Here is a 15,498-nt window from a genome sequence, read left to right as displayed (position 1 = left end):
ATACCATACAGCTTTGTTGTTGTTGTTAAGTGCTGTCAAGTTGGTTCCAACCCATAGCGACCCTTTATAGGGTTTCCAAGGAGCGGCAGGTGAGCTCGAACCACTGACCTTTGTGGTTCAGATTGACTTTGCAGTGGCCCAAATCCTAGAGCTGTGCAGTGGGTGCTGAGAGCATATTCTCCTGTTTCTAGTCAGATGACCAGGGAAAGGGGCTTCTTCATGGCAGAGTGTGGAAGGAAGGGATTTTCCAGTTTTATCCCCTTTCCTCTTTATCCTGAATTTGAACCAGTGCCATCCTTAGGTAGGCTCTTTGGTCAGAGTTGTCAAAAGGGTTCTCTAGTGTCAGGGTCTTAGTGTGGTTCTGTAGGACAAGCACTGGACTGCCAGCCAATAGGTTGGCAGTTCAAACCCACCAGCCGCTCCTCGGAAGCCCTATACAGGCTTGCTATGAATTGGAACTGATGGTACTTTAACAACTATGTCTCAAGAGTTTGGGAGGACTTCTCATTTTTTCCTCTTTCTTTTGTTGCTTTGACCAAAATGTAGTCCCACTTGTGTGAAACTTCACAATAATCTCAGAGAATAAAACTCTAAGAGAACTTCATCTTTGTGATCAGATGAACCATATAAAGGGACTTCTGGGAGCCAAAGAATGTAGGGGAAATGTGAAACAATAGGAGCTGGAGAAAGAGGATTCTCTAATTGTTACCAATCTGTTTGTGCTTGGAATAGACCCAAAGAAGCATAGCCAAAGCATCAAGAACTTCTGAACTGTGATATATACCACTGTCCAAGTCCCAGACTTAACCTCTGAGTGGCTTGTGTGCCAGGTAGACCCAAACAACATAGTAAAGACTGAAAATTAAGCTGACATTGGAGCTACTACACACAAAAGGCAAGACAGAATTCTGGCTGAACCCAACTCTATTGATGGCCTCCTAAGACAAAACCTCCTAAGACAAAAACATGTGGTGGTGTGCTGTGGAGTTGGTTCCGACTCATAGCAACCCTGCAGAAGGTTTTAAGGCTGTAAATCTTTATGGGAGCAGAAAGCCTCATCTTTCTCCACAGAACAGCTGGTACTTTCAAACTGCTGACCTTGAGGTTAGCCGCCCGACTTGTAATCCCTTGTACTAGAGCTCCTTCAGCCTTTTGTAGAGAATTTCAATAAGGCTTATTATAAGGTATAAGGTATGCTGTCTTATATTTAGTATTCAAAATGCCCATGATACAGTCTGGAATTTCTCAATATTCAAAGAAACATAAAGAGCTGACCATTATCTAAGAAAAAAAAGATAACAGATCTCAGACCCAAGATAACCCTATAAAAATGGAGAGATAAATCATGGTCATATATTAGAAAGATTTATCATTATGAGTGGTGTTTCTTTCCAATTTGGTCTGTAGATTCATTACAGTCCAAATCAAGATCACAGCAGGATACGACTGCTGGTGTGGTGCTGTATAATCAGCACTGGACTTTGAACCACAAGGTCTGCAGACAAACCCACCAGCTGCTCCTTGGAAACCCTATATAGGGTTGCTGTAGGTTGGAATTGACTTGATGACATTTAACAGCAACAACAAGAAGAAGCTAAATCTAAAACCTATATGAAGAGATCAAAGGAGTTAGAATCACTAAAATACTTTTGAAAAAGCAGTATTACATTCTACCTGATTTCAAGACTTTTTATAAAGTTATGATAATCTAAAACCTATTGCAGTCAATTCATTTCCGACTCCAAGTGATCCTGTAGGATAGAGTAAACTGTTTTTACATGCAGATGGCCACTTTTTCTTCTCTCATTTTTTTTACTTCTCTCACATTTTTTTCCCATGGTGGATTTGAACAGTTATCTTTCATTTCGCACATGAGTGCTTAACTACTATGCCAACAGGACTCTTAACTATAATATGAACATTTTGTTGTTGACAAGATTGGACACATAGATTAATAGAACAGAATAACGTCCAGACGTATATAGTCATCTTTTTTTGTGATAAGAGGTAATTTAATGGAGAAAGTAAAGCCTTTATAACAAGTAGTACTGGAATCATTGTATATATTTATATGCAAAAATAAACAAAATAACCTCATCTTAAATCTCACACACTACACAAAAGGTTAACTTAAAATGGGTTTTAGATCTAAATATAAAATGTACAACTATAAAAATTTTAAAGGAAAACAAAATATTTGTGATACTGTATTTACTGATGAAGATCAAAGAGCACAGCCTTAGGTATGAGTTGCATCTCAGTGTAAAGAAAACAAAAATCCTCACCATTGGACCAATAAACAACATTCTTATCAACGGAGAAAAGATTGAAGTAGTCAGGGACTTCATTCTTCTTGGATCAACTATCAACACTCACGGAAGCAGCAGTCAAAAGATCAGATGACGTATTGCATTAGACAAATCTGCTGCACAAGACCTTTTTAGTGTTGAAGATGTCAGCTTCAGGATTAAGGTGCGCCTGACCCAAGCCATGGTGTTTTCAATAGCCTCATATGCATGTGAAAGCTGGACAGTGAATAAGGAAGACCATATAATAATTGATGCATTTTAGTTACGGTGTTGGAGGAGAATATTGAAAGTGCCGTGGGCTACGAAAAGAACCAGTAGATCCATTTTGGAAGAAGTGCAGGCAGATTGCTCCTTGGAGGGCAAGGTAGCCAAGCTTCATCTCTCATACTTCGGACATATTGTCAGGAGGGATGGGTCACTGGAGAAGGATATCATGTTTGGTAAGGTGGAGGGTCAGAGAAAAAGAGGAAGGCCCCCAATGAGATGGATTGGCCAAGTGGCAACATCAATGGACTTAAGCATGGCAACAATAGTGAGGTTGGCCCAGGATCAGGCAGTGTATTGTTCTGCTGTGCAGTCAGTACCAACTCGATGGCACCTAACAACAACAACGAATTAGGCAAAAAATGCTTAGCATTGGCTTCCAACAGTGCATAAAAGGAAAAAACAAAACAGTAAATTTTAATGAAGTCCAGTTAAAAATAGTTTGATCTGCAAGAGATCAAGCATTAAGAAGATTCAAAAACAACTTACAGAGTTGGACAAAAATACCTGCAAATCCTGTATATAGCAAAGCATCAATATGTAGCATCTTTAAAGATGTCTTGAAATTCAACAATACAAAAAAACCAACAGCTCAACTTAAAAATTGGCAAAAGATTTGAACAGACACTTTTTCAAAGAAATTATAGGGGTAGCAAATAAGTACATGAAAATGATGCTAAGCTTAATTCATCACCAAGAAAATTCAAATGCAAACTACAGTGAGCTACCGCTACATAATTGTTAGACTGCATAAATGAAGGAAAAAAACATTCATACCAAATGCAGCCAAGGACACAGAACAATAGAAATTCTTAGACATTGTTGGTGGGAATGTAAAATAGAATGTAAAACACTTTAGAAATGTTCTTATAGAGCTAAATGTATGAATCCCACTGCAAGATAGATGTCTCCACTAGAACCTGCCTGAGCAGTTCAGAGTAGCTTTAGTCATAACTGCCCCAAACTGGAAACAACTCAAATGTCCTTCAGTTGTTGAATGGGTAAACAATCCCTAGTCCATCCGTATACCTGAGGGCTGTTAAGGGCCTTTGAGTCAGTTCCAACTCATAACAACCCTGTTTGTGCATAACAGAACAAAATACTGCCCGGTTCTGTACCATCCCCACAATTGATAAGCCTATTGCTGTTGCCACTGTGCCATATCATTTGGGGGGGCAGGGGGGGCGGGGGGGGAGCTCTTCCTCTTCTTTTTTCTTGACTCTTCACTTTGCCAAGCATGGTGTTCTTCTTGCAGGGACTTGTCCCTCCTTTTAACATGTATGAGAAACTTAAGTCTCACCATGCTCGCTTTGAAGGAGCATTCATTCTTTCTATACTACATAGAGTTTTAAAAAAATTATTGTGACATTCCATGGTACTTTTAATATTCTCCTCCAACATCATAACTTAAATATAGTCTTATTTTTTCATTGTCCAGCTTTCACATGCATGTGAGGCTATTGAAAATACCATGACTTAGGTCACCTTAGTCCTCAAGCTGATATCTTTCCTCTTGAACAATTTGAAGAGGTCTTGTACATCAGATTTGCTTAATGCAATACATTGTTTGATTGGAAGGCTGCTCATCAATAAAAATAAATGAAGCACTGATATATTCGGCAATGTGGATGCATCTCAAAATCAAGACAGTGACAGAAGCCAGACTGTAAGATTGCATTTATGTGACATTTTGAAATGAGTAACAGATCAGTGGGGGTCAAGGGAGGGTATGAGAAGGGTTTGACTATATAGGACAACATAGTATGATGGAACTATTCCCAATCTTCACCATGCATTTGTTAAAACACAAAAGAACTGTACACCCAAAAGGCTGAATTTTATAGCATGCAAATTTTAAAGTATAATATGTAAAATTTTTTTATATGATTATTATATTTTAGGCTATATATCTCTGAGGAATATACAATTTTTCATGTGCTATGCAAGTAGTAAGCCTGAAGTTTTCCTGTTCTTAATTCCTCAGGTGTTGAAGTGCCATCAAAAGACTCCTTGCCAAAGAAGAGGCCAATTTATGAAGACAAAAAAAAGAAAAAAACACAGCAGCTAGAAAATAAAGATGGTTTGTATATAAAATAGACTCTGATTTAGGAACTATTTTGTTAACTTTTCCCCACAAACTTCAAAACAGATTGTCTTTTAAAAAGAAATTAGCCAAATTTAAAATACCTACCGAAGCTGTTTTCTGTAGGTTGTTTTGCTATTATTGTCGTTGTTCTTACCTGATTCAAATGACAGGCTATTAGATTCTCTAGGTCCTTCCCTATGAATAATAATTACTAATTCTGAAGAGCAAGACTGTCATTCTTTTTTTCCTTCTCAACCTTCTGTGATTTTACATTATTTTCCTTGGGCAGAAGGACTAGTTTCCTATAAAATATTATTTGATATTTAGACAATGTTTTATAAACTTGTTAGAGAAATAAGGTTTGTACTACTGGTTTTTATTCAACACTTAACAAGAGTATCTTACAGGAATTATTTATGTAAAAACATTGTTAACTTGTTTTCTATCCTTTTTTCAGTGTCTGACCCGATAGACCTAAGTACTGCTGTAGAAGTTGTGGAGCAAGAAGTACCGGACAAAGAAGAGCTGCCTCCTCCTGTTGAACCAGGTCAGTAGCAATAGCTGATTGATTAATTACTTCCTATTAAATGGCCTTGATTTGTCATAGCTGTCTAAGTTAACATTAATTGGAGAATCAGGTATCTGGTTGGACAGCCTTTTTTCTTCTCTTTTCACAGTTCTTTCTTTTCTCAAAACCATTTATTTTCATTTCCCACCTTGAATCAATTTGTTCTTTTCAGTAATGTTAGGAAAGTATTCTGTATTTTCTCTGTTTAATTTATGGGTCAAATCTTAAATGGTTCCAAGAAACCTGAAGTTCTTCATTTAGTGCCTCAGAAGCATATTGGAAATATTCTCAGCTGAATTTTTTAAGAATCCTAAAAACTTTTTTAAACCTTTAAAATTTCACCAGCTTCTGTTGGCTAAATTTTCACATTCACTGTGTTTGTTTTAAATCACATTTATACCACCTAGGAGTTGTTCTTTTAGAGGGATGTTTTGGGCAAAGGTTTTTGAGTCTCATTTCCTTGTTAGGAAGCCTTATTCAAACTTGGTAAATAATAATTATTTTAGGGCAGCAGATACCCCATATTCTATCCCTGCCCTCCTTTCGTTTGAAAACAGAGCATCATTATTGGTAAGGGGCAATATAAACTCTTTAGTATTAAGAAAATATTCAAAATTTTAGCTTTAGTGCTATTTTTAGATTATGTAAGAAAAACATTGTTAACTTTGGAATGCAAGTATTTGGATATGCCTGTAGTAGTTAAATAAGTAATAGTTTGAGTTGAAAGATTAAAATAGATATATGAAATTTTATTTGTGCTTAAGTTGAAAATTAAATGCATTTTGTGATTTATAGAACATTTCAGTGACAGGGTGTCCAGTGTTCAGTTTTATTTTATTCACATATGAAGTCTGGGTTAAGTCTATTATGATATGTCCAAAATAGTAGGAAATGGTGAAGTATTTATTATTATTATAGATTATAACATGCTAGTTTTACTACAAAGATACAAAGATCGTTCCAAAGACTTGAAATTATATAAAATGTTTTTTTCATAATGAAAACATTTCTTCCTGTCAGAGCATAACTTTCTGCTTTTCTAAAAGCAATCTCATTTCCGGGTAACTTCAGTACTTTTAATGAAAACTTTTATTTGCAGAAGAGGAAGAAGAACCTGAGGATGCTGGGTTGGATGATTGGGAAGCTATGGCCAGTGAAGAGGAGAGAGAAAAAGGTGAAAGCTCTTAAATACATGTTAACAAATCCAGTGGTTATTTTGTTGTTGTTGTTAACTACCATGGAGTCAGTTTCAACTCATAGCAACCCTGTGTAGGGTTTCCCAGGCTTTAAATCTTTTCAGGAGTATAAAGCCTCTCATCTTTCTCCTAATCAGCAGCTATTGGGCTCCTACTACTCACTGTGTGGTTTGACGTCCCGTGCTGATCATACAGAGCTACCACATAACATGTTTTCATGACCAGTCAAGCTCTTGATTATGGCAGTCCTCTAAACATTCTTGGGGATATGAGCAGTCTTGTTTTCTCCCTTGCCATGTTTCTTCAGTTCTCACTTGCATTCTCATTTTATGAATGAATGAATCTTCAGGTTAGTTGTAAGGTAAGTTTCTTGGGGTTATAGAACACATTTTTTCACAGTTATTATGTTTTTAGTGGGTCTGTGTTATTAAAGCTAGCCTCAAATCTTTTTCTCTTTAAAAATCAATGTACATATATTTTATATTTTATTCTTAATCACTGTGAATAAAATGTATTTTTTATTTTTTATTACTTTCTGTCCTTTATGATTTAATTCTCTACTATATTTGGGTTTAATTTGCTGGGGGGGGGGGTGGATTCCCCCATAAATTTTGGAGATGGCCCTGATTTTTCAGCCTTTTTGCTTACTGTGCATCTTCAGTGCTATACAGTTTTCTATAAGCATGACTTTAGCCAGATTCCAAAGTTTTGCCATGTTATTTTTTTCTGATTTCCATTTTGATATCTTAACTTCTACCTATGGTTTATTAATTTAGAAGTGTGTTGCTTAATTTCCCAAAATGAGGAGCTTCTGGTTATCTTTTTACTATTTCAGTGTTATCAGAGAACATATACATTATTTTGTCCTTTGAAATATGTTGAGGCTTGCTTTATACCCGTCATATGGTCAGTTGTTGTAAATGTTTCACATGTGGTTGGAAAGAGTTTATGTTCTTGTAAAAGTTGGGTACATTCTTTTCTATATTTAGGTCAAGTTGTTGATCATTGTGTTCACGTCAAGGAGCTCTGGTAGTGTAGTGGTTACGAATTGGACTGCGGACCACAGGGTCAGCAGTTCGAAACTACCAGCTGTTCCGCGGGAGAAAGAGGAGGCTTTCTGCTCCCGTAAAGATTTACAGCCTCGGAAACCCTGTTCAGGGTCACTATGAGTCGGAACCGACTCCACAGCACATAACAACAACAACATAGCTACATGGATTTTTGTTTTTATTCCATTTTTTTCCTACTATTAGCTGGGTAGTTGTGTACTTTGCAACTTTATTTCCATGGTTACTGTAGCAGAGATTTTAATATGCACCTTAGGACTGTCATTATTTTCTTTCCAGGTAATGCAAGGACCTTAAGAATACCTGAAGGCATGTACCTATTTCTCAACTTACATTTCATTGCTGTAATTTCTTTTAATTCTAGCTATTAACCCCCTAATAGTTTATTATTTTGTTATTTACATTTACCCACGTATTTAGCATTTGTTGTGCTCTATTTTTTTCTGCATTTCTGGCCACCCATTTGGCATAATTGCCTAAAGAATGGCATTTTAGAATTTCCTTTGCTATGGATCTTTTAGTGACATTCCTATAAAAAAAATTATTACAGATGTACAACAGAAACATAGTAATGAAAGTATCTCCATGAACATTTCCCTAACATTTACCTTCTCTGAATTATACAACCACTCACTCTTCTTTTCTGAATTGGTCTTCCCTGTTAAAGTCAACTCATCACCCTTGACGTTTTCCATCTCATCTCTTCTCGTTGCTGTTTTCAGCATGATCCCATATAGACAGGTACTAAAAGAACATTCTGTTCAAGGCAGACATTCTTTACTAGTTAAATTGTTCGGTTTTTAGAAGACTTAGGATATTTTTGACTTAATATTTAAAGATGATCATAGTTTTAGGGGGTTTATTATCCTCCATGACCCAGAAAGTATGGAGTCCATGAGAATTTGAAATTTTCAAGTTGTCCCCCTTAGGACGAAGATTCTTATGTAGCATCTTTGATCAGAATTTTTATTAATGGTAGCCAGGCACTGTTCAGTTCTAGTTTCATGGCAAAGGAGACAGTTGTTCATGGACGCAATAAGCCATACATGCCATTTCTTCCTCTTATTTCTGACTGCCCTTCTTCCTCTGTTGCTGCAGGCGAATAGAGACCAATGGTGCTTTAAATGCTTGCTTGCAAGACCCCACACAGTGCACGAAGGAGGTAGAACAGTAGCACTAAACATGCAATTTAGGCCAGTTAACTGGAATTTCCCATGAACCCAAGACTCCAGACATCCAAAGCAAGGAACCGAATTCCTTGTGGTGTTTGGTTGTACATAAGAAGCCTCAGCAACTACTCTTTAAAAATTTCCTTCACTGTTGTAAATATAGCTACGACACAACTTTTGCCATTTTAACTTTATACAGGTGTACAACTTAGTATATTTTTACGTGAGTAATGAAGGTTCTGTGCGCTTTTCTCCCCTGAGCTTAACTCTGTTCACGGTATCGTGGTCAACTCTACTTTGAGGAGACATATTTTTCCCCACTCGCATTCTGAGTGCCTTCCCACCTTCCGGTCCTGTATCTGACAGTGTTTCTCTGCTATTCATAGAGTTTTCAGTGACTAGCGGTTCGGAAGTAGTTTGTCACTCTTTCTTCCTAGTCTGTCTTTGTTTGGAAGCTCATCTGAAACCTATCCACCATGGGTGACCCTGCTGGTTATTTAAAATACCGGTGGCAAAGCTCACAGAATCACAGCAACTCAAACCACCACAGGATGACAGACAGACGAGTGGAGAAAGACAGCATCATCCTTGGCCTCAAATGATTTCAACAGCTCTATACTCAGATTCTGAGCACATTTCTTTACTTAGTTTTTATCTAATGTTTTTCTGGCATCTTTCTCATCTGATGCCTTTTCATCTTCATCATCACCTTCACTGCATTCACTTTCTCTTTCTCCAAGGAGGATTTACATGTTCCATATTAGGGAGTGAGAGGACCTGAAGGTGACCTGCTGATAATGGGGAAGGCCCTCTTTACATTGTGTTTATCCTTACTTTTAGGGTACAACTCTCCAGGATTGCACCCTTTCCTAAGGGGCTGCCCATATCCATTTACTCTATACGTGTGCCCCAATAATCCTTGTCATAGTGCCTGACCCCTGACACTGAGGGGCTACTACTAACAGTATTGCTTAGATTTTCACCTCTTTTCTCTGAATTAGTAAATGGCCTCAGAAGAAAAGTGTATTAACAGAGTTACCTTCCTGGTTTCTGTCCTTCCTTGCATCCTGGCTCAGTTATGCTTTTCTTTTTTATTACCTTCAGTAAGGTAATACTGAAGGATTAATGCGTTACATTTTTACTACTAAGTGACAGTTTTCAGTATAGCATATAGGCAAACAACTTGCAGTTGTACCATAAAACATTCATGTGCAGTTAATGCCATAGTGTAGCATTACTGCCTTCATTGTATACTTGCAGTATAGTAATGTCTTTTAAGGTCTCTGTCTTGATTTAAATGTATTGTTTATACATAATTTATTTTAACATGTATTTGTTTTCCTTAAAGAAGGAAATACGGTACATATAGAAGTTAAAGAAAACCCTGAAGAGGAGGAAGAAGAAGAAGAGGAGGAAGAGGAAGAAGAAGACAGTGAAGAGGAAGAGGAAGGAGAAAGTGAATGCAGTGAAGGTGATGATGAAGATGAAAAGGCATCAGATGAGAAAGATGCCAGAAAAACATTAGATAAAAAACTAAGTAAAGAAATGAGCTCAGAATCTGAGTATGACTCTGATGACGATCGAACTAAAGAAGAAAGGGCTTATGACAAAGCAAAACGAAGGATTGAGGTATTTATTTTACCCTTTTTCTTCACTCTCCTCTTTCCCGCTATCTGCAATCATTATAATCATTCTATTCACTTAAAGGGTTTTGTTGAGTAGTAAAAATACATCTTTTGAACAGGTTTTGTCTATTTTATATAATGCTGAGGCTTAATAAATAGGTCTTTCATATTAGTATAACCCAACAAGCTCACTTCTTTACCACAGAAAAGGAGTGGAGTTGTGAGAAATGATATCTGACCTTCTCTGACAAAGAGAGGAAGGAGAATCAAATTCATCAGCCCAACACCGATTCCTATGAGGCTGAAGTCAGGCATGCTTCCACCTCTTTCCTCCTTTTACCAAATCTGATGTCAACTGTCCATCCCATAACACTCCAAGCATCTCAGCTGGGCTTGATAACTCATTGCAGTGACCTCACAGAACTCACAGGCCATACTCATATGGGGCTCGTTGGGGAAGTTAACAGGGACAATTCAGGATCAGGTATGTTTAGGATATAATTCTTAGGGCTGGAGCAACTCATGTCAGCCCTGCCTGCAGGCATGCATCTCTCAGGTCCTGAGCTCTTTGGTCTGGCCTATTCCCTGCTCAGACAATATTACTAAGGTTTTTTGTTGTTAGGGTCTGTTGAGTTGGTTCCGACTCACAGTGACCCTATGCACAACCATGAAACACTGCCGTATCCTCCTGCTCCATCCTCACAATTGTTATGTTTGAGCCCATATTTGCTGCCACTGTCTCAGTCCATCTTGTTGAGGGTCTTCCTCTTGTGTGCTGACCATCCACTTTACCAAACATGATGTGCTTTACCAGGGACTGGTCCCTTCTGATAAATGTCCAAAGTATAAGAGGTGATATCTCGCCATCCTCACTTCTGAGCGTTCTGGCAGTTTGGGTACTTTCAGTGTTCTCCAACACCACAACTCAAAACATTGCTTTTTTTACAGTCTTCGTTATTCATTGTCCAGCTATCACATGTATAAGGCAGTTGGAAATACCATGGCTTGAGTCAGGCTTACCTTAGTCCTCAAACTGATTATCTTTGTTATTGAACACTTTAAAGAGGTCTTGTGTAGGGAATGTGTTTAATGCAGTACATTTTTTTTTTTTTTTCTTTACTGCTGCTTCTGTGGGCATTGATTGTGGTTCCAAGAAAATTAAAGTCTTTAACAACTTCAAACTTTTCTTCATTTCTCATGATTTTATTTATTGGTCAGCTGTGAGGATTTCGTTTTTCTCATACTTAGTGCAATACATACTGAGGGCTGTAGTCTGTGCTCTTTATCGGTATTTCAAGTCCTCTGCTTTAAGCAAGCAAGGTTGTGTCATCTGCATATCACAGGCTGTTAATGAGTCTTCCTTCAATTGCGATGGCACATTCTTCTTTGTATAATCCAGTTTCTTATATTATTTGCTCAGTGTACAGATTGAATAAGCATGGTGTAAAAGATCGAGCCCTGAATCAGACCTTTCCTGATTTTAAACCCTTCAGTATAAAACAGCTGCCTCTTGGTCTATGTATAGGTTTCTCTTGAGCACAATTAAGTGTTCTGGAATACCCATTATTCACAACAAAAACTCTGTGTTTTATTAAATGCCTTTGCATAGTCAGTAAAGCACAAGCAAACATCTGTTTGGTATCCTGCACTGTCAACCAAGATCCAGCTGTTGTCAGCAATGATAACTCCACATTTCACATCCTCTGCTGAATCCGGCTTGAATTTCTGGCAGTCCCTGTGCAAAATATTACTTGCATGTGATACTAGTGATGTTGTTTGATGATTTCTGCGTTCTTTTGGGTTACCTTTCTTCAGAATGGGCACAAATATGGATCTCTTCCAATTGTTTGGTCAGCTAGCTGCCTTCCAAATTTCTTGGCATAGATGAGGGAGCACCTCTGGTGCTGCATCAATTTGTTGAAAGATTTCAAGTTATATTCCGTTAGTTCCTGGAGCCTGGCTTTTTGCCAGTGTCTTCAGTGCTGCTTGGATTCCCTCCTTCAATACCATTGGCTCTTGATCATATGCTACCTCTTGAAATGGTTGAACATTGACCATTTCTTTTTTGTACAGTGACTCTGTGTATATGTTCCATATTTTTTAATGTTTTTTTGCATCATTCAATTTTTTGCTCGTTGTTGTTGTGAAGTGTCATCGAGTCTATTCTGACCCATAGGGACCCTGTATTGGGTTTGGAGAAGCAGCTGGTGAGCTTGAACCATGAACTTTGCAGTTCAGACGGCTTTTTAGTCTGGCGCATTAACCCACAGCGCAACCAATATTGCAAATCGAGGCTTGAATTTTTCTTCAGTTCTCCTTGAGAAGTACTGAGTGTGTTCTTCCCTTTTGGTTTTTTAACTCCAGGTGTATGCACAATTTATTATAATACTTGGCTTTGTCTTCTTGAACTGCATTTTGAAATTTTCTGATTAGCTTTTAATCTAGCTTCTGTAAGTTCAAGATCAATTTTCAGAGTCTCTTCTGACATCCGCTTTGGTCTTAAATCTTTCTTTCTTGTCTTTTTAATGACCTTTTGGTTTCTTCATGTATGATGTTCTTGATGTCATCCCACAACTCTCCTGGCCATTGGTCATTGTGTCTAATGCATCAAATCTGTTCTTGTGATGGTCCATAAATTCAAGTGGGATGTACTCAGCGTCTTCCTGGTGTGTTATTGTGGGATAAAACACTGGACCGTAAGGTCGGTTTGAACCTCAATGTTTGGTGTTCAAACTTACCAGCCACTCCTTGGAGACCCTTAACTGGGTCGCTATGAGTCAGAACTGACTTGATGGCATTTAGCAACAACAATAATACTTAAGGTCATATTTGGCTTGTGTAGAGTTTTTAAAACGTTCATCATCTTCAGACTGAACCCGCCATATGAGCACTGATGGTCTTTTCCACTGTCAAGCCCCTGGTCTTGTTTTGGCTGATGATAGTGAGTTTCTTCCCACAGAACAAAGTTGTCTTAGGACTTCCTATACATGTCCAAAGGGCATCACACTTTTTTTTTTTTTTTTTTTTTAAGTTTTTATTGTGAATTATGTAATCGTTTACATGAGAGAACACCTTCTTTACATTCATCCTATCTTACTTCGTTTCACTGTAATAATTACAATCCCCTCCATGCATCATCAAACAACCAAAGGATACACCCCATATATCTGCCCCGCCCTGTCGACAGCCCACAGCTCCTCTCCCTCCCTAAGTCCATAGTCCCCAGCTGCTCTTTCTCTCCCCATCATTGTCTCTGCCGCCATCTCTGGTGTCACTGCTTCTCTGGATAGGGTCCTGCACTCCGCTCTTCTCCCTTGATGGTTCCAGGGACCTCCACTCCTGGACTGCAAAGTCACCCACTCCTTTGCATGTCTAGTTTTTTTTTTAATTCATTAGTCAAGATTTTTTATAAGGGTCAGTACTCCAAAAGTCCAATAAAGATTACAATATATATTTATTTAAAGTTAATACGTTTGCAGCCCAAATAGTTCTTAAATTATACATTTCAGGTTTAACGAACTTCATAAGAATACTTTGAGGACAGCTGCATCCACTGATTTCAATTACATGATTATTTTTTTGCCCATTCTTCTCTCTCTTTTCTTTCCCGAATAACCTCTTTCAGGTAAGGTAGAATTTATCCTCTTCAAATTTTGTCCACTGTTCTATAGCCAAGATCTGCTGCCTCATGGACAGGTCCAGCGCTCTTTTAATACAAAACATCCGGTCATTATACAATCTTTCAGGAAGTTTTCTTATGGCTTCTTTTACATCTTCATTCTCGTAGATCATATCATCTCTCATTAACCCGAGCTTATTGAACCCTGCGGCATTGTAATACCATTTTCGGATACCATCCAGCCACCGGCCTGATGATGCAACCGTGGACCTGCCAGCCATTTTGACCCGAGAGTGAAGCGTTGCCTCTCTGTTTTTTTTTTTGTTTTTTTTGTTACAAAACATCTACCTTTACATTTCTCACCCTCATAGTCAGTACTGACAGCAGTTATTCACTATTGTACCACAAAGTATTCCATCCCCATCTCTTTTCATCAGCCCTGCAAAGGACATCACACTTTGTTGTAAGCCTTGATCTGAAGGCACTTGATTCCAACTCCGGTGGTTGGTAAACCTAGTTCCCCAAACTGAATTAAATGCCTGGAGGCACCCCACTCCACAAATTAGATTTCTAAGTTTTAAAATAAAAATTAAACCCCTATGTAACAATCACAACTGAATCACACAAGATTCCTGCTCCCCACCTCCACCCCTCATCAGGAATCTGTTCCCCAGACCCATCAGGAAAAGAGGAAGTACACCCAGTCTACATGATCCCACTCCATTGTTTTGTAGGAGTTATAGAGCCTGTGACTAATTCACTGCACTGCATTTACCTTAGTTAGAAAGGTGACTGTGTCATCAATTATCCAGATTTTAATGTGTCCTTTGAATGATGATTGATGTGTAAGTTTGCAGAGGTATTCTGAATATTCAAGTATCTTGTATGTTTGTATTGCATACTTACACTGGTTATTAGGAGGCATCTGATTAATTTGTACATCTGCTGGGGTTGAAGAGGCTTCTTTTTGGTGAAAACCGCATGTACCTTGGCTCTGTATAGCTTCCTTCCTAGATTTAGTAGACACAACAGACTTCAAAAGAAACTATTCATCACCGTAGCCTAAATAATCTGCTGTAGCTTGCTTAAGAATGCTTAACTATTTTAAAACTAAAATGATTTTCACTTTCTTTTTATTAATCTTTTCATGTATAATTCCAATTTTTAGTGTTTTGTTTTAATACCTCTGTATCAGTGGTTTTTTAAAAAATTTTTCTGTAAATTCTAGTGAGAAATAATTTTTCTCAATTTCAGAAGGACCAAGGAAGTCAATTATTCTAAATTAAGGTCTTTCAACTTTGAATATGTTGACATTTTAGTTAGATAGTTCTTTGTTGTGGGAGCTCTTCACTGTAGGATGTTGAACAGGATACCTGACTTTCTACCCACTGAATGCTAGTAACATTCCCCTTTTTTCTCCACACCGTGACTTTTCCTCATCCCACATTATCTACTCAAACTACCGCTCATCCTTTACGCCTGTTTTAGAGACTTGTGAAATGCTTGTACTGAGTTTACTGCTCGAAAAACACACACACGGAAAGGAGTCTTAAGCAGAAAGTAGGTGTTTCCCAGTCATCCCACATCCCAAAGTT

General features: G+C 37.9%; 1 protein-coding gene and 1 pseudogene across 1 annotated transcript in view; one reads left to right on the top strand and one right to left on the bottom strand.

Moving 5' to 3' along the window:
- The window catches only part of EIF5B (eukaryotic translation initiation factor 5B), a 105,334-nt gene that overhangs the window by 63,325 nt on the left and 26,511 nt on the right, over nucleotides 1-15,498 (top strand). The window contains exons 7-11 of the mRNA XM_006870745.1: nucleotides 4,558-4,653; nucleotides 5,117-5,206; nucleotides 6,327-6,401; nucleotides 6,838-6,840; nucleotides 10,008-10,288. Coding sequence (XP_006870807.1) covers nucleotides 4,558-4,653; nucleotides 5,117-5,206; nucleotides 6,327-6,401; nucleotides 6,838-6,840; nucleotides 10,008-10,288 — 545 coding nt within the window. The remainder of the gene's footprint in view (nucleotides 1-4,557; nucleotides 4,654-5,116; nucleotides 5,207-6,326; nucleotides 6,402-6,837; nucleotides 6,841-10,007; nucleotides 10,289-15,498) is intronic.
- Nucleotides 13,856-14,184, bottom strand: LOC102836117 (annotated as a pseudogene).

This window comes from Chrysochloris asiatica, unplaced genomic scaffold (assembly GCF_000296735.1).
Source record: "Chrysochloris asiatica unplaced genomic scaffold, ChrAsi1.0 scaffold00150, whole genome shotgun sequence".
NCBI lineage: Eukaryota > Metazoa > Chordata > Mammalia > Afrosoricida > Chrysochloridae > Chrysochloris > Chrysochloris asiatica.
Note: the sequence above shows the minus strand (reverse complement) of the source record. Positions and strands in the feature narration are given on the sequence as shown.